The sequence below is a fragment of the Rhinoraja longicauda genome, chromosome 42, assembly GCF_053455715.1.
Source record: "Rhinoraja longicauda isolate Sanriku21f chromosome 42, sRhiLon1.1, whole genome shotgun sequence".
Classification (NCBI taxonomy): Eukaryota; Metazoa; Chordata; class Chondrichthyes; order Rajiformes; family Arhynchobatidae; genus Rhinoraja; species Rhinoraja longicauda.
The window spans coordinates 1,989,294-2,009,212 of record NC_135994.1 but is presented as its reverse complement, the minus strand read 5'-3'; the positions used below and the strand labels follow the sequence as shown (position 1 = coordinate 2,009,212).

The 19,919-nt window shown below is 40.6% G+C and overlaps 2 protein-coding genes across 6 annotated transcripts in view; one reads left to right on the top strand and one right to left on the bottom strand.

Moving 5' to 3' along the window:
* Positions 1 to 7,035: 7,035 nt before the first annotated feature.
* LOC144612063 (zinc finger CCCH domain-containing protein 10-like) lies at positions 7,036 to 16,021 on the bottom strand. Of its 3 annotated transcripts, none has more exons than XM_078431591.1 (2): positions 15,758 to 16,021; positions 7,036 to 8,629 (listed from the first exon to the last, which is right to left on the bottom strand). In XM_078431591.1, exon 2 carries the CDS (start codon positions 8,580 to 8,582, stop codon positions 7,389 to 7,391), a length of 1,194 nt encoding a protein of 397 aa, XP_078287717.1. In that variant the 5' UTR covers positions 8,583 to 8,629; positions 15,758 to 16,021; the 3' UTR covers positions 7,036 to 7,388. The 3 variants fall into 3 exon arrangements, with proteins under 3 accessions (XP_078287717.1, XP_078287716.1, XP_078287719.1); XM_078431590.1 differs by having other exon boundaries at positions 15,781 to 16,021; XM_078431593.1 differs by lacking the exon at positions 15,758 to 16,021 and adding an exon at positions 14,125 to 14,140.
* Positions 15,826 to 19,919, top strand: part of LOC144612062 (zinc finger CCCH domain-containing protein 10-like) — a 74,024-nt gene continuing 69,930 nt past the window's right edge. For 2 of the 3 annotated variants that reach the window (XR_013549609.1, XM_078431588.1), the window contains exons 1-2: positions 15,826 to 16,120; positions 17,027 to 17,087. The gene's annotated coding sequence lies outside the window, so the exon portion shown is untranslated. The remainder of the gene's footprint in view (positions 16,121 to 17,026; positions 17,088 to 19,919) is intronic. The other variant, XM_078431589.1, reaches the window with a different exon arrangement.

The following is a 19,919-nucleotide window of genomic DNA, read 5'->3' as shown; positions in this document are numbered from 1 at the left end:
CAGCTATCTGGACTACACTTCTTCCCACCCGGTCTCCTGCAAAAAGTCTATCCCCTACTCCCAATTCCTCCGTCTACCCTGCATCTGCGCCCGGGATGAGGTGTTTCACACTAGGGCATCAGAGATGTCCTCATTCTTCAGGAAACGGGGCTTCCCCTCTTCCATTATAGATGAGGCTCTCACTAGGGTCTCTTCTACATCCCGCAGCTCCGCTCTTGCTCCCCCTCCCCCATTCGTAATTGCCTGATTGTGCGGTGGGAACAAAAAATTGCCACTTATTAGAGCATATCTGAATTCTGCCTAGATCATGCTTTATCATAGGGTTTGTAAATGGAATTAAACATTGCTGCAATTCAAATATCCCAACTTCCAACTGAGTTATGGACAGAAGCTGAAGATTGTTCGGCTGAGAAGACTACACAGAGGGATACCTGCAGCAATGAGGTGAAGCCGAGATAATTCACTGCCAACTACAATAACTATCTTCCTTCGTAGGGATGATTCAAACTAGTGGATAATTTCCCCCTCAATTCTAGTACTATGTCTGAATTAACTTCAGATACAGTACCCATAGTCCACTGATCCTTCAACAAAACAGTGATGCTTCTTAAAGTCTCAAAGGTGCTAATTTTAAAACATTTTTACCCACCAACTATTTTAATGTGGAATTGAAAATAAATGAGAGGTCAATAGATGGTGCAAGCTGAAATTAAAATGTCCTTTATTGTTCTAAATTTGACAGCATTTCATACAAATAAGTGCAAAGACTTTTATTTCCCTTTAAACAAAACGTTTACTTGGACTGTATTAAAATCTACCGTGCTAGAACTCAGCATCAATTGAAATATTAACTGACTGTTTAGAAGAATTTTCTAAAGGTAATTACATTTTTTTTAAACCTGTCAAACACAGCATAGCAAACAATATGTACAATATTATTAATCCTATCAATTTATAGGATGATGCTGTTTGCAGCACTGGTTGTTCATTTTAATATCCTTAGAGCGCAGTATCAGAACATCAAAATCATCTGTGGTTTGGTTCTTACATTTTACAAATAAGCTATATGGAAGTGGTAGGAAAATAATTGGCAATTAACATTTTCAGTTTTGGACATTAGAATTAGAAAGGGTGTATGCTTTGAAATAATGTTAATGTGATGACTTGTCTCCAGGAGGAGGTATCTAGTTTCAGCAGTGGAACCTCCTGAGTGTGGCCCAACTGACAGCAGGAACTTGAACGAAAATGTTGGAAACACTCAGCAGGTCAGGCAGCATCTGTGGAGAAATGGAAGTAGAGCGAATGGTTGAGATCTCTGACCTTTCATCAGAATCAAAAATACATTACAGAACAAAAGCTCCTGAAGAGGAACGGAGCCAGGGAATAGGAAATGGGGTGAAAAAGAAATGTCCATGCACACAAGCAAGATAAATTGTACACTGATGAGCTGCAGTAAATTAAAGGGCAAAAGAAAACCCACTGTGTGAGATGATAAGAGGAAACAACAAAGATTAGAGAAACAAGAGAGGACAAAGTCCTGGAGTAACTCAGTGGGTCAGGCAGCATCTCTGGAGAACATGGATAGGTGACGTTTCACAGAGTGCTGGAGTAACAGTGGGTCAGGCAGCATCTCTGGAGAACATGGATAGGTGATATTTCAGGTCAGGACCCTTCTTCAGACTCTATCCACGTTCTCCAGAGATGCTGCCTAACCTGCTGAGTTTTTTGTAATCCAGCATCTGCAGTTCCTCATTTCTACAGAAAAACAATAGACCCAGATATGTGTGAAAGATAAAAAGCAGAGTTGCAGAGAGGGAGAGATAAATAGAAGATGGCCCACACGGAAGTCAATGGCAGCTAGACACCAAGGTCTACGTTGTTCTGTACATACAGGTGGATTCTCCTTTCAAGCACTTGGTCAGAACCATCCTTGTTCTCAGAAATACCAGTGCACCTATTCTGAATTACCTCGACTATCTTGGGAGAAAATCAAAGCGGTGTTATGTTTTGAGGTTAAAAGACAAATGTTCAGCCAATAGCATGAAGAAGAAACATGAGATGCTGTTTCTTGAATTTCCACTAGAGCAACACAAAAGGCCAAGTGAATAGAGATTGAAGTAGGAATAAGATGGAGGTTTCAAGAGCAAATAAATGGAACCCGTAGGACCAGACATAAAGGAAGCACTTAATAAAGAGATCACCCAAATCAAGTCTTCCAAATGCAGACCCACATCCATTGTGAAAGCGAACAGAATACCTTTGACAAACTGTCTTACCTGGAACCTGTTTATCCGTTTGGAACTGTGGACAATAGAATGGAAAGTTTCACATATCATAGACTTGAATGTAAAGATGAACAAGGTTTACGGATGGAAGAGCTGTGATTTAAGGTGTCACAAGGAAATTATCCCTTCAAAATTGTGACAGCAATGGGTGAAAAATAAATTTTGGTGTTGGGAAGATAGAAGGCATGTCATGTTGGAAGTGGCAGATATTGTTCTATCAAATGGTGATGGGGTGCAAGGTGAATTTTGAGATAGATAAATGGAGTAAGTGCAGAAAGTAGGGTGGATTTGGTTTACAAGATTCTGTATAGAACAACAGAATACAGTTTCTGGAAGAGAAAACCGGGTAGATACCTGTATTTCAGAAGCTCTGGCATCTTCAGGATGGAGACTACCGAAAAAGACTCAGTAGGATGAAGTATAAAATTGAGGTAGCTTTGGGAGTCACTAGGCTTACAGTAATCAATTGACAATCATTCACCAGATTTGAGATACAGATGCATCCAGGAATAAGTGTATTAAAGTAAGCAGCATGTGAAGGTTAAAAGCAAATTTATTGATTCATTAATTTCTGTAATATAGGTAGGATCTGGAAAAAATACAGAAAGATCGGCAGAGTATAAATGGAAAAACATTAATTGGGTGATAATAAAAAAATTGGCACAATGAGAACCCATGTGGACTCTCCTGGTAACTTCTGCTATTTGGGAGAAATGTGGAAAATTCAGCCAGAAAGTGGGGGTGGAAGAAGATTGCAGTTACTGACCAAGGAAGTGAATTGATTACCAAAAAGCTATCCAGGTATTTTGTTTGTAAACAATGAGGATCACAATGGTGAGGAGGTCCTTTGAGATTAAGTTATCGGATGAAGGACTGCAGGTGCCAACACTAGAGGACCGTTCACCAAGGCTGCAGTACATCACACCTTCTGTAGAAATTTGTAAAACAAATCTTGTGAAAAAAGCATGACATTAATTTGAAAATCTCAAGTGTATTTTTACTGTAATTTGTCCTGTAATATTAAACACTTTCACCTTGGCTCAGGTGCTTGAGTACAGCAATTAGAAACCTATGTTATAAATATTGTTATTATTAAGGGAGTAAAGTTGAGTATTTCATGAGCGGTTATGAAGGCAAGGCATTAATATAATTACAGGTTAAGTGTATTTGACATGCACCGTAGATTTTGAAAGTCATTCTTTGATCCGAGTGATATTTCTTTTCAACATTACCATGAGAGCTGCGGTTTGTTTCGTTGCCATGCAAGGTTATTTTGCTGCAAATTGTCTATCAATTGCTCAGAAATATTTATGTCGTTGGTCTTTACATTCCAGCGTTGTCTAGGTCAGGAAATGGTTGGTTCATAATGGCCATTTAGAAAAAGAATTCTCTCATTTTACACACAGGAATAAATAAATCCTCCGAGCAACCAAAATAATCATTTTAACAGCAAATTAGGTTTACAGGCAATGCTGATTTTTAAAAACGTGATAAATCACATTTTTATTCAGTGCATCAACCGTTGCCAAATTATCAGTGAAACTCATGTGAAGGTAAGTTTCAATAATTGTACAAATATCAGCCGCTGTTAATTATTGTCCCAAGCAGGCATTTAGGAAGGACAAAAAAGAATTGTCACCATTGGAGACAAAAATTCCTTTATAAAAATGTAGCTTAATTGTTTTTCATAGACAGAATATTACATTTTTTAAAAATATTAAAATTTGCACAGAATTCAACCTGCCCGGAATCAAAAAATCAAATTTACAAATATGATGCATAATAAGAAAATTCTGTTAATCTAACAAAATGATTTTAAATTTCTGTTTTTCCTGACTGTAAAATTTTCTGACAATTTGTCAGTACTGGTAAAGCGCTTCTTGTTTTATGTAAATATGTCATTACATCCAACAGACTTCCACGATACATTGAATATTGTTGCAGCGTGCAGTTCTGGTGCCCCATTACAGGAAGGATGTGGAGGCTTTGGAAAAGGTGTAGAAGAGATTTAGAGAAATTCTACCTGAATTAGAGGATATTAGCTATAAGGAGTAGTTGGAGAAAATTTGATTATTTTCTCTGAAACGTCAGAGGCTGAGCGGAGATCTGATAATATGTAAAATTATGAGACACATAGATAGAGTCGACCGCCAGAGCCGTTTCTCCCTCCAGGGTGAAAATGTCAAATACTGGGGGCATAGCTACAAGGTCAGAGGGGGGAAAAGTTTAAAGGAGATGTGTGGGGTGAGGTTTTGTGTGGGATGCAATGCCAGGGGTGTTAGTGGAAGCAGAAACAATAGTGGCTTTTTTAATTGGCTTTTAGATAGGCACAGAATTTGCTGAGAATGGAGGGATATAGATCAAATGCAGGCAGAAGGCATTAGTTTCATTTGGCACAGACCATGTGGCCCAAGGGGCCTGTTCCTGTTCTGTCTATGTTCTAATACTTTTATTTGCTCATATATGTCAATCGTATATCTGAATCCAGACTAGTTTGAAAATTCCTTAAAAATAGCGCATCATCGAGCATTTGCACTGTTTTAACTGTTGCTGTTACCATTACTTGGTGATATTATTAGTTTACTTTAAAGTCCACATTATGCTGAAATGAAACAAACTGGGGCAGCCTCTTGGTTTTGAAGGACTCTTGAATGTTTTACAACTACATAGACAATATTGTACTTGAGCTAATTTCAGTCAAGGGAATCCTGGAGGTTTACAATGGCAGCATAGGGAAATGTAGCAGAAGGTTGCCCAGAGATTCCCTCCACTCCCTTCACTGCCTTAACGTAAATTGTAGCACAGCAGCTGAAGAGCTAATACAAATATCTAGTAGAATAACAACAGAAACACTGCAAATAATACAGTTGATCATTTAAGCTTCTTTCAATTATGCAAGATTAGTTCATTGGTTCTAATTTCTAGACCTCAATAACCTGACAAGCACCATGTGCATATTTGAAATGACTAAACAGCTACTATATACAAGTTGGGGATAAGGTAACTGAAAAGCAACAATTGAGGATAAATCCCCCAAAAACTAGCTGATGAAACAATGTAACCAACCTTTGGGTTCAATGTCACAGTTACTCCTTTAAAAATACACACCTGGACCATGGAAATTGAACTGCAACAGTCACATCAGGAGTGTCAACAGTGAATAACTAAAAGCCATATACACTGTTAACTAATTGGTAGATAATTTTGGCACGGTTCAGGAAAATGAACCATCTGGTCACGTGGGTCAGAACAAAGAATCTATTGGGATTTTGCGTTCAATCGTAATCTACGGATTTCCAGCAGTTAATTAAAGTTAAAGAAAAAAAGATACACTGTTCAAAATGGCTTTAAGGTAATTATCTGGTTTGAAGCCAAACAAGTCAGGAAAGGCAAGTGCTGCTCTCAATAGAGCTGGTTGCAAGCTTGCTTTCGAAAAGGAGAAACGATTTTCAATGTGAATGTGCATGTACCCTACTTCGAACAGTTTGGCTCGGCAAATGTCAAAGATAATGTGCAATCACTTCCATTCTGGTCCCAAATGAGACAACATCTAAAGCTGTTTTAGATTAAAATGTTCCACACAATTTATCAGACAATTGATCCATTTCTTGAACTTGCATACAAATTACAGTATTTTGTTGAAATAAAATGTCCATTTTCACACAAGGGTTTGAAAAAAGTTTGCATTTCTTGCATTGCTGACCCAAGCTGCAGGCAGAAGAACCATTTTGACAGTTGTTTTTTTTACCGACTTTACTCAACTACCTTTATCCAAATCTATCTTAACTTCCCTTATTCCCTTTTCTGTCACCATCAAGTAAACATGAAGAAATGTGCTTTGCTGAAGCTGGGGTGAATTCACAGCTCAAGAGAAGGGACACCATGGCATCAAGCAGCTGCAGGCTCGATGCAGAGTCACATTCCATCTGCATTTTCTTGACCAAAGTTAGACACAAAATGCTGGAGTAACTCAACGGGACAGGCAGTATCTCTGGAGAGAAGGAATGGCTCCTTCCCTCCAGAGATGTTGCCTGTCCTGCTGAGTTACTCCAGCATTTTGTGTCTATCTTTGGTTTAAACCAGCATCTGCAGTTCCTTCATACGCATGATGTTTTCTTGACCTCGTGCTCAGGAGGGCATCCTTGCTGAACGTGGGTATCCCCCATCCACTTCCCATTGCTTCTATTAAACTGAGTCAAGTAAGAATGCCAACCTGTGGACTTTTGTGTTGGACACTGCTGTCCATCAGTAACAAGAGTTCACATTTCTTTACCTCATATCATTCCTGTAGATGGCAAAGGACCCATTGTTGTGGCTTTGAACAGATTCTTTCATACACTGAGCATCCAGTGCGACAAGAATGACAAAGCTGAAAGTACACTTTAGGTTCAGTCAGAAATAAAATCTTTGTAATGGCTTCCAAATTAGACACTTTGGTAATGCAATGTATTTTTCTCATGTTGTGAGGATTAAATTGTAATAACTGGATAGTTCAAAAAGTTTTTAAAGTATTTGTAGTCGTCAAGGGCCATCTCATCTTCAAAAGTTTCACACAAAGAATTACTTTCCGAAGTGCAATGGCTACTAGCTGGGAAAACACAGAAAATCATTCAGCGCCAGCAACATCCACAAAAACAGTTTCAAAATAATCCTTTTTTGCTCGTTATTGCCAGAGAAATGTACAACTTCATGTGTTACTAAATTTCAGCTTTGCGCCAAGAAAGCAAACAGTCGAGTGTGGGAGACAAAGGAGAAAAGTAGATCTGAATATTTGCGCAGCATCACAGTCCAGTCATTTGTTTATTCTCACACATAAACCTTTATACATAAAACAGCTTTTGTGTCATTTGCATTCATTTTCAATTAAATTAGACAAAGAATTAACAAGAGTTGATGAACTAAGGATAAAAATAGAAGGGGATAAAACAGGTGGTCAGAATATACAATGAATTGCGGAGGAATCATTTATAGACACGAAAATAATTGAATGCTGGGTCAGAATCCTATTTGGCTTTGGCGTGCATATTTATATCACACACGTCATAGGAAGCAACGTGGGAACGCAGAATTTCTTCTCGTTATATTTCTTTCCATCAATGCTTTTCAGTGAGGAATTGCCGTTATTCTCATACTCTGTGTCGCAATTGGATATGTAACCATTGGAGTGGTGGCATGGCTTATGGTGATTCCTGGCAGTGCTTGTGCAATTGATACTGCCACTGGTGCAACAGAGACAGCCATGGATACAGGAGGTGCCATTCCCTGGGCGATGGTCTGGGCCAGTGCAGCAGGGAGGGAAGCAATTTCAGCGTTAAGATGTTGTGCTGTTGATGCAGCATTGCTAGGCGGTGCAGCAGAAGCTGTTGCCACTAGATCTTGCTGGGTGACTAGTCGTGGTTGAAGTGCTTGGTTGCTCAATGTGGTGCGAGTCTGTGCTACACCTACACCATGGTTGTAATTGGTCACCGTGCCCACAGTTGGTGCTGCCAGTATTTGCTCTGTAGCTGTGGGAGTAGCAGTCAGTGTCACCACCTTGGTTTGGTTGCGGAAATGTGCATTTTGCTCCAAGAGCACCTCATTAGTTGCCATCAAATTCGAGATCTGCTTTTTCAGTTCCTCAACACGCTTTCGGAGCATTAGATTCTCCTCTTCTAGAAATCGATAGTCCACAGGACGCGAGTTTGAGAGACTAAAATCATAATTTTCAAATCGTAAGCCATCCACTCTTCTCCTCTTTAGAATATGGTCATAGTCAGTATAGCGATCAGTGTCATAGAGGTCATCAAATGGGTCGTATCGTCGCACTACAGGAGAGAGCACTTGGTCTCGTGCCAATCTCTCCAAAGTTCTATTTTCATACTCGTATTCATCACGTTTTAAGTGCCGAAATTTACATTTAGATCCTCGTTGACAGTCCCCTTTCAGGTAATCTCGGCAGATTGGAACCTCGCCTTTTTTAAAAGAAAGGTCAGAAGGTGAAAGGCCAAGACCCATGGCCACTGTAAGGAGTAAACGTGGGGGAAGCTCTCCTGATTTTTTGTAATGTTCCTCATCTTCCTTTGTCCCATGAATAAACTTGCAGTTGATACGAGTGCACTCCTTGTTCTGATAATCATGGCAAAAGACAAACTCATTTTTTTTAACACCCAAGTCGGACACCTCATTAATGTCGGGGTGGTGGAACTTGCAGCGTTTGCCACGTTTGCAGACATTGCGCAGGAAGTCACGGCAAGTATCATCTGAGCTGTGGCCAGCCTCATCATTACCTCTGTTAAATAAATTATCTTTATCCGGCATCTTCACAGACTATTATTGTGCTTCTCAGCAACTGTACATAAAAACATCTGGAAAAGAAAATCAAGGAACGTCTTTACAGAGAAGGAGGAAGTCACCCACAAAGCAAGTGTCACTTGAACCACTGCATTTTGAGCTCAGCAAGCTGAACGACGTTTGCATGGGAAAAATAAAGGCTTTTAATTGTGTATGTCTGGTGTCAGCGTCAAATATTATCACAAAATTAGTTGTAGAAGTTAAATACGCTTCCCTTTGATTTGTCTACTCAAGAACTTCGGGTAAACGGGTCCCATTGTATAAGTGACACAATTTACTTCCCCAATAATTGGTTAATTTATTTTAGTAAATTATAATTGTATTTTTGCAGCTACTTATGCCCATTAAGATTTTGTTTAAAATTTGCCACACATATCTCATTTTGACCACAACTAAAAAGAGTGTGGGTGTGATTTAGGGATCCACTTTAAAGGCAGGATTTCGAAGCTATGGAAAAAGTGCAATATAAATCAACTCCAATGTTATCAATGTAAATAAAAAAGGAGTCTGAAGAAGGGTCTCGACCCAAAACGTCACCCATTCCTTCTCTCCAGAGATGTTGCCTGTCCTGCTGAGTTACTCCAGCATTTTGGGTCTGTCTTCTTTAAATAAACAGTGCAAGAGCATACAAGATCCAACAAAAAGCCAATTAAAAGCAGTTGGTTGAAAAGCACAACTTGTCAGTGACAAACTGCCTGTGCACACTGCTGACTTCTGTGGCAAGTTTGAACTTCCAGTGCATTCAGAAGGTATTCAGACCCCTTCACTTTTTCCACATTTTGCTATGTTATTTTAAAATGGATTAAATTCTTTTTTTTTTATCATAGACAATAGGTGCAGGAGTAGGCCATTCGGCCCTTCGAGCCAGCACCATTCAATGTGATTATGGCTGATCATTCTCAATCAGTACCCCACTCCCCCAACATTGGGAACATGTTTCCTGCCTCTAACGTGTCCAACCCCTTAATAATCTTATATGTTTCGATAAGATCCCCTCTCATCCTTCTAAATTCCAGTGTATACAAGCCTAGTCGCTCCAGTCTTTCAACATGACAATCCCTCCATTCCGGGAATTAACCTAGTAAACCTACGCTACATGCCCTCAATAACAAGATATCCTTCCTCAAATTTGGAGACCAAACCTGCACACAGTACTCCAGGTGCAGTCTCACTAGGGCCCTGTACAACTGCAGAAGGACCTCTTTGCTCCTATACTCAACTCCTCTTGTTATGAAGGCCAACATTCCATTGGCTTTCTTCACTGCCTGCTGTACCTGCATGCTTCCTTTCAGTGACTGATGCACTAGGACACCCAGATCTCGTTGTACGTCCCCTTTTCCTAACTTGACACCATTCAGATAATAATCATCTGCCTTCCTATTCTTACCACCAAAGTGGATAACCTCACACTTACCCACATTAAACTGCATCTGTCATGCATCTGCCCACTCACACAACCTGTCCAAGTCACCCTACAACCTCATAGCATCCTCCTCACAGCTCACACTACCACCCAGCTTTGTATCATCTGCAAATTTGCTAATGGTACTTTTAATCCCGTCATCCAAGTCATTAATGTATATTGTAAACAGCTGCGGTCCCAGCACCGAGCCTTGCGGTACCCCACTAGTCACTGCCTGCCATTCTGAAAGAGACCCATTTATCCCCACTCTTTGCTTTCTGTCTGTCAACCAATTTTCTATCCATGTCAGTACCCTACCCCCAATACCATGTGCTCTAATTTTGACCACTAATCTCCTATATGGGACCTTGTCAAAGGCAATCTACACACAATACCCCATAATAAAAAAGTGAAAACAGGTGTTTAGAGATTTTTGCAAAGTAATTAAAAAGAAATAGCTGAAATATCATATTTACATAATTATTCAGACCCTTTGCTATGACACTCAAAATTGAGCTTATGTTCATCCTGTTCGCATTGATCACCCTAGAGATGTTTCTACAACTTGATTGGAATCCACCAGTGGTAAATTAAATTGATTGGACATGATTTGGAAAGGCACACAACTGCCTATATAAGGTCCCACAGTTGACAGTGCATGTCAGAGCAAAAACCGAGCCATGAAGACGAAGGAATTGTCCATAGACCTCCGAGACTGGATTGTGTCAAGACACATATCTGGGGAAGGGTATAAAACAATTTCTGCAGCATTGCAGGTCCCGAAGAGCATGTTGGCCTCTGTCATTCTTAAATGAACCACCTTTGGAACCACCAGGACCGGGCAACCCGGCCATACTGAGCATTCGGGGGAGAAGGGCCTTGGTCAGGAAGGTGACCAAGAACCCGATGGTCACTGACAGAGCTCCAGAGTTCCTCTGTTAAGATGGGAGAACCTTCCAGAAGGACACTATATCTGCGACACAATCAAGTCTTTATGGTAGAGTGGCCAGACGGAAACCATTCCTCAGTAAAAGGCACATGACAGCCCACTTGGTGTTTGCCAAAAGGCACCTCAAAGACTCTCAGACCATGAGAAATAAGATTCTCTGGTCTGATGAAATCAAGATTGAACTCTTTGGCCTGAATGCCTAGCGGCACTGCTCATCACCTGGCCAAATACCATACCTACGGTAAAGCATGGTGGTGGCAGCATCATGCTGTGGGGATGCTTTTCAGCGGCAGGAACTGGGAGACTAGTCAGGATCAAGGGAAAGTTGAACAGAGCAAAGTACAGAGAGATCCTTGATGAAAACCTGCTCCAGATCATTTTGGACCCCGGACAGAGGTGGAGATTAACCTTACAACAGTACAGCAACCCTAAGCACACAGCAAAGACAATGCAAGAGTGGCTTTGTGACAAGTCTGTGAATGTCCTTGAGTGGCCCAGCCAGAGCCCAGACTTGAACCCGATTGATCATCTCTGGAGGGACCTGAAAATAGCTGTGCATTGACGCTCCCCATCCAACCTGACAGAGCTTAAGAAGATCTGCAGAGAAGAATGGGAGAAATTACTCAAATACAGGTGTGCCAAGCTTGTAGCGTCTTACTCAAGAAGACTTGAAGCTGCAATAACTGCCAAAGATGCCTAAACACAGTACTGGGTAAAGGGGCTGAATACTTATGTAAATGTGATATTTCAGTTATTTCTGTTTAATTACTTTGCAAAAATAAGGCTGTAACGTCGCAAAATGTGGAAAAGTGAAGGGGTCTGAATACTTTCTGAATGTACTGTACCTCTTCTGGATTTGCCAGTCAACTTGTCACCACTGGCAAGACTAACATTTACTACCCATCCTTAATAGATCTCGAAAAGATGGAGGCGAGTCACCTTCTTGACTTCTACAGTCCTTCCAATGAACATCAGCCCACAATATTTAGGGTAGGGACTTCCAAGGTTTAGACCCAATGACTTTGAAGGAACTGCAATATATTACCAAGTCAGGATGTCGAGCGACTGGAAGGAACCTGCAAACTATGGTGTTCTCATAGGTCAGCTGTCCTTTTCCATTTTGGTGCTATAGGTCATGGGTTTACGAGGTGTTGCCCAAAACTCCAAAATGGCAAGGGCCCTAGCAGCAGGACAGTGCACTAGGTAATGGTGTCATGTTGGCAATATGGGCCGATCTGCCTTCCTTGCTTGTTCTATGGTCTAAATACTGTACATTACAGGAAGCCTTCACACACAATACAAGTAAGCATTCCTCCAGAATTTGGAGCCATTGATCAACGAAGAAAGGCAGCAGCTGGCTAAACCACATATCCAGGCTTAGCTGTCAAACTTGTCAAGAACCAAAATCTCTTGACATTCAAGAGCTAGAAAAATAAATGAAACGATATTTGAATATCAAAACACTTGACAAACTTGATTATATATTTTTTAATTACACATTAGCTTATACTGCCTCGATCTCTCACAGCCCCATGCTGGAGAATTAATTAATCAACATTATTACAGCAACTTTGGGCTCTGCTGCTTCATTTCCCAAAGAGTCCAACATTGGAGTGCAATCGCTGAAGAGAGACCAACATACTCAGGTCTCCAATTCTGTGCCCTCATTCCCCCATTGCGAGACTCATTGTAGCAGAAATAAAGGGTGTCACCTTTCAACTTGACGAACTGCAATCCCCATAAATTTAAAAACACTTGTAATTTGTTAAAGACAAGTTGGATTGGTAACATTTGCTTGAGACTGGAAACCAACTTGATATCATGCATGTATCTGCTCTAAAGTGTTAATACAAGCATATTTGGGAGGAGAGAAGCGAGAAAGAAAATCCAAATTAATATTTGATGTCTTGTGTTAAATCAGATATGACCTTATGGTTCACAATCAGCGAAAGATCCAAAATAAGCATTTAAAATCAAGCTTTCCCCATAAATGAAATGCATAAACGTGACAATAACTATCCTAAATTTTGCACTTCAGAGAACAAAACCTCCTTAATCAGGTTCAACTACATCCCATCAAAAGTGATTTCTAAAAAGATCATATCGTTAATTAAGACATCATCCACCTTAAACATGACCTGAGCGAACCAGCCTCGCTGCCCAAGATAGGGTAGTGAATTTGCAATCTTTGTCCAGTATCCAAACTTCCATATGGCTATTGCGATAAAATATCATAATTCAGAAGAACTACTTAGCAAATGACTTGTTATATTCTGAAATGCCACATAACAAAATATACATTTCTAGCAAGAAAAATGGTCTGAAATTTTGGATAAACAGGAGGGGTCTGAAGACGAAGGCCTCCTCCAATGGGTTTAAATCCACTGATTAAGAGAGCCATAGAGGCCTGTCAAGACTCGGGATTGATCCCCAGTCTGTGCCGAGTTATTTGTCCACGACCAGGGAAACAGCAACTGCAGTATAATTGGCCTCAGAAAACCCAGTGAAATCAATTACTGATTGACACAGAGTACTAACATGTAGAACTACTGAATGTAGACTCACTCTTGCAAATGCTCCATAAGTCAAGTTTCTGGTATCTGACCAAGCAAAAACCAGGGTCTTCTCAGATTGGAGAGGTGAGGAAAAGAAAACAGAAAATAAACCGCTACCACAATCCTCCTGGCAATGGTTGCATCATAGGATCCGCCAAGGTTTGGGTGTTTATAGTATTGTTGAATACAAGTATCTAATTTAACATACACTTTGAACATGCATTTCCACTGCTGATCTCTACATTTTTCTATAAGATTCCTCACAAAGATCAAGCCACCATTTTAGTAGCAAAGAACAAAGGACAGGAATGAGCAGAGCATTTCACACTGGAACTGCAGCTTTCTCTAAACTGAATTTTAGTTGCCAACTTGAAGCAGTCCAAAAGGAAAATGTCTCTCACTGTAAGATATAACACACAGACAGTAATGTTGCAGGTTTAAAGTCTAATACTATAATAGGTAGTAGCGTCTCCAGAATGGAGGCATTATACATCTACTTTCCTATCCCTGAATATTACTCAGCTGGACTGCTAGAAATGTGCAGGTTTGACTCTAATATTGTTCACAGACAAAAACCCTAATGCTATAAACTACTCAACTTACCCATGAAGAAAGTCTCCTTTGGTGCGATACTAAAGTTTCCCGCACCTATGGAGCAGTGCATCCAGATAAGTCACTGTTTTCAGGATAGGGTTGACATAAAAGGATAGTTATGGGAAGAGATTGTCAAGGATGGGATTGACCTCTTTGGGCAGAGGAAGCATCAAGATGTATAACCAGCAACGCCCAGACAGGAAGGACCAATTTTCTTTACAAGAATAATAACCGGGTGACATAGATACAAGATAATGTGTAGAAGGATTAGAAGGGAATGGAGTATTTTTTCTGCATTCAAAAATTGCTGACAGTCTATAACACACTATCTGAAAGGGTGACAGAGGCAGAAAGCCTCATGTTTAAAAAGTACATGGAGGAGCACACAAAGTGCCACCGTCTACAAGGGGCACAAACTGAGGTCAGATTAAATTATAGCGCATGTGTGTGTGTGCGTGGTTACTGGCAAGGAGAGGTTAGGCTACATCACCTCTTTCTATCCTCCCATCTTCTACAATTCTATATGGAGTGGGGGGGGGGGAAGAGAGGGAAATGAAGTGGTTGAAAAACACATTACATATATGTATCTGCTTATGATATTATTCCATTATTAATTTCACGATGTCAATTAAGGATTCATTAAGGGACTGGATACGCTAGATGCAGGAAACATGTTCCCGATGTTGGGGGAGTCCAGAACCAGGGGCCACAGTTTAAGAATAAGGGGTGGGCCATTTAGAACTGAGATGAGGAAAAACTTTTTCTCTCAGAGTTGTGAATTTGTGGAATTCCCTGTCTCAGGCTCAGAAGGCAGTGGAGGCAGATTCACTGGATGCATTCAAAAGATAGTTCGATAGAGCTCTTAGTGCTCGCAGAATCAAGGGGTATGGGGCAAAGGCAGGAACAGGGTACTGATTGTGGATGATCAGCCATGATCACATTGAATGGTGGTGCTGGCTCGAAGGGCCAGATGGCCTACTCCTGCCTATTATGTATCTATGTTTGCAGATTCTATTGTGAAATCCATTTCACCTTACTACCTCTTCTCCCAGTTCAAAATACTCTCAAAACATGGCTTCAAATCACACTTTGAGACACCTCACTTAACTCTCTCTGAGAGTCCACTCTCCTCTCTGTAGTCCAGTCTGATGAAGGGTCTCAACCCAAAATATCACCTGTTCCGTCTCTCCAGAGATGCTGCATGACCCGCTGAGTTACTCCAACATTTTGTGTCTACCTCCTCCCCATAATATTTATTGGGACATTTTATTATATTACAAAGGTTTGACATAAATACGAATTAACGTAGTAACAAAAAATAAAGCATTTTAACCGCAGTCTTATTCCAACTATCTATTAATAGCAAATATCGAATCTTTTGTGACTCGGGGGAAATCCAAGAATTTTTAAAACAATGTTTATTAAGTCTGTTACTGTGAATCAAACCACATAGAGTAACAAACTTGCTAAGGTTTCGAAGGCTGTTATGGGATTTCTGGGCCTCAGCATTCTGTTGCATGGAGCAACTCCATACACAAACAGAACTAAATCCTGACTAAAACTATTTAAATTATAGGCGTAATTAACAGAGTAGATTGGAACAATGACAACATTGGCAGAAATCAGGGACATATTTACATACACGGTTTAGCTCCTTTTACTCACTCCTCCAAACACAACGAGTACCACACAGGTCCTCCCAGACAAGAGCGACTGGCAGCCAAAGAGCTGCACTTGGCTGCAATGAATTTCTCTCACAATCCGATGAGGTATTTCAAGTTAAAGTTGTTAAACTGAATATCCTCAAGATATTTTTTCAAAGTAAACGCCTGAGCATATTGTACTGGAATACAATCCCACCGCACACAGACGTTGCCGGCTACTGAACAGATGCCTGCAGCGACACTCCCGACAGCGTCTTCTGCCGTCGCTCTTGCCTCGGAGGACCTGAATGGACGCTCGTCGTGTTTGGAGGACCAAGTGAGGGGGGGAAAGGCTAAATAGTGTAAGTCAATGCGTTGTCTTTTCTCCATTTGTTATTGATCGAGTTTATTACAATATTTGTAAAGACACATCTTTGAGAAATCGAACAAGGGTTTAGTTTCCATCCGTGCGCTGGAATTTATATCGGTCCGTGTGAATCATTTGAGGCCTTGGAGCGCAGTTGAAGCCTCGCGCCAAGTTCGAGAACTTTCCGTCGCAACGCCACCAAAACTGTCAACATCCTGGTTTCCTCACAGCGGTAGCCTCAGAACAAGGATTGTTTGGAGAAGATAAGTCACGTCTAGTGGTTAAGTTAAAACCTATGGCCGTCTTGAAAAAATGGAATAGTGAATTCCGGACACAGAATCAAAGTCCAATGAATGAACCATTACAAAGTGTCCAAAATGAGTTTGTCGTTTACCAATCACGGGATTCCCACAGAATTTATAAATCCATGACTAAAATATGTCGGTTTTTAAACTAATTGAAGCTGTTTGCTCCAGACGCCGACTTCCTTTTGATATCATTGGACCTATGGTGCTGCCCACCTTCAACCGAGTGGCTGTGCAGCATTTGATGCTCCGGTTGGGAATGTCGCTGAGTTTAGTAGGGCAAGTGAAGATCACCGCTGTTCAGTCAGATGCAAAATGTGTTGTTAAAATGAAAGTGGATATTTTGCCGCCTGCCATGGTGTAATTCAGCAGTGTTTGGAGAGTGAAGCTGAACCCTTCCCATTCCATGTCGTGCAGTAATTCGGTTGTGTTTAACCACTAAATCCATGGGACTCAAACTGTGTCCTGTACATGTGATGATTGAACAATAAATGTTTAACCAGTTGACTTTTAAAAAAGAATATTGGCTACTGGATTTTAAAAACTCATTTCCCAATGATTGCCACTTTGATATTATTTACCGTCTTCCTCCTTAGGTCACTGCATCTTTTGTCTCTCAAGAGGAATAATCAGCAAGGTTCACTTGGCCATTTGAAGGTATGAGGGATGGAAAATTATCAGATTTTCTTTTCTCTTTGCTATTCTTTGAGGCATTAACAGATTTGTATTTTGTTACCATTTCCATTTAGCGATTGGCATCGCATGATGTGAACACTTTTACAATTCTATTCTTCCTCCCTCTTTGCCCTGCTTGGTTTGGCTCCTTAACTCTCCTAAATGTGATGAATTGTGAGGTATAGCCATTCATGTAGGGGTTACCCAAGTGATTATGTTAAACAAAAACAAGTCACAGATCACAATGAATGGTGGTGCTGGCTCGAAGGGCCAAATGGCCTCCTCCTGCACCTATTTTGTATGTTTCGAGGTGTACATATTGGTCGCTACAGGGGCCCACAGCCACAGTTAATCCTGTCTTGCCAAGTGCCCATATGTGAGGCAGCCTTTTGCCTGAGCAGATGATAGATTATACCTTGATGGTCAGTACCTCATTAAACATTGCTTGGTGTGACACAGGAACCCACTAAAGTCTGAATATCTCTGCGACACTTACTGTAGGTGAAGGCAGTGCACTGAGAAGATGCAAAAGTTGCTCATCTCTGCTTTCTCTGACCTCATAACTAGCTGGACTTGTTGCTTGGGGGTGAGAGGGAAAAATAGATCAGCCAAGATCGAATGGCAGAATTGCCTAATTTTGCTCATATGTCTGGTCTTATACTGCTCTTTGCTTCTTCCATTGCCCTTTTCAACAGTTGACCTCTTGAGTTCATGACTGTGGCTATATCCAAATTGCTGATGCTTACCATCTTCATATTGTACTTGCAATCATCCTTGTGGGGATATGGACATCCAGCTGGTTGTGACCCCATGGACGATTTACCATACAAAAATGTTGTTGGGAATATAGCTATCATCCATCTCATTAATATGGTTACTCCGTTGCAGATGTAGTTAGTATAGTAATAAATGTTTGTGGATGAACTTGGACTATTCCAGGCCTTTTGAGTACCCTTGTCCTGCCAGAACATGCCAAGAATACATCTGCATAAATGTAGCTTTTGTGCTTTTGACTAGGCTGTATTGCTACATTATTTTTAAAACAAGTCACAGGCAAGTACAGTAGTACAATGTACAGTGCCATCTGTATTTATAAGGTGAGAAAATGATCCTCCCTTGTGAGTTCAGAATCACAATTTGGATTAGAAACTAGTTATGATTATTGATCCAAATACTGAAAATTTAAAACTCGCAAAAGCACAACACAAAATAAAATTGCACCATCCAATTTGCCAATGTTATTTTGGTTAAAAAAACTATGTATACTATTCTTGGAAGGTTGAGTGATACTTTGAGAAAATAGACCAATAATTTACTATTTTATTTCAGCCAATTCAGCTTTCATGCTTTATCATTCAGACAGTATCGGACCTCTTAGAAGGATGTAGAGTAGTGTATTCCTCTCAAATATGGTGTTATCAGACTTATCCTCCTGAATACAAATAGAACTCGTGCAAGATCATCAAAGAGGAAAGAATAGGTGTGTGTGGGAAAGAACTGCGGATGCTGATTTAAATCGAAGCTAGACACAAAATGCTGGAGTAACTCAGTGGGACAGGCAGCATCTCTGGAGAGAAGGAGTGGGTGACGTTTCGAGTCGAAACCCACTGAAGGGTCTCAACCTGAAACGTCACCCATTCCTTCACTCCAGAGATGCTGCCCGTCCCGCTGAGTTACTCCAGCTTTTTGTGTCTATATTCGATTTAAACCAGCATCTGCAGTTCCTTCCTACACTATAATTTTTTTGTGCTTTGAGGACCGGAAGGTTGTTACTGTGGTACTGATTTTATTTTAAAGGGATATACTGACATCCAGGGTCGGTCAGATTAAATGTCAGGTGAAGTTATTGGAAATTTGCATACATGTCTGCATTTAGAGAGGCATCAAGTTAATCACAGACACTTTGCATGGAAGACATGTCTTGCGAGCTTAGTTGCATTTTTTGAGGAGATGGCTAAGAGTGTTGATAGGGCAGAGCATTTGATGCGCTACAAATGGATTTTGGAGTGGTGTTTGATAAAGTCTCATAACAAGAAACTATATGCTGACAAGATCCCAAGAAAAGAGACGGTTGAATTATTAATCTTATGAGAGACCTAGAAAGAGAGAGAGTAAACACAAAAAAAAGAATGTGACTGGAGATTTTCCATTGGAGACCAATAACTTGAGGCATAGATTTAATTTAATTCGTGAAAGGATAGACAGAAATTAAGGAAAAAATCGTTTAACCAGTGGTGATCTGGAACTCATTGTCTGAAAGACACCATAGGCATAGGAGAAGGTAATTCAGTTATTTGAGCCTGCTCCACCACTCATGACTGATACATCTTTCCTCTCACCACCCCCCTCCCCCATCTGTCTCCTTACAACCCTTGATTCCCGTATTGATTAAAATCCATCTATCTCATCTTACAACAATTCAGCCTCAACGTCTTTTTTAGGTGAAAAATTACCAATCTTTTGGGAGAAGAGATTCTTCCTCGTCTCTATCTTAAATGGGCAGTCCTTTATCTGAGACTGTCTGCTGGTCCTAGACCCTGCCATGAGGGGGGGGGGGGGGGTCCTCACAGCATTAAGTCCATCAAGCCTCCCAAGAACCTTGGATATTTCAATGAGATTGTCTCTTGTTCTTCAAAACTCCGATGATTTGACTCCACCTGTTCCTACACATCAATCCCTTTGAATGCGATAGGATCAGAGAAGGTGAAGTAATGAGTTCTTTGATTTTGAGGTCCTGAGATAGAATTACAGTAAGAAACAGCGCAATCAGTTTTGATTTCTCTCAGTGAGGATGCAGGAGCCTTGGAGGAACAA

Coding starts and splice junctions, on each gene's coding strand:
- LOC144612063 (XM_078431591.1), bottom strand. CDS start 8,582: ATGCCGGATAAAGATAATTTATTTAACAGAGGTAATGATGAGGCTGGC.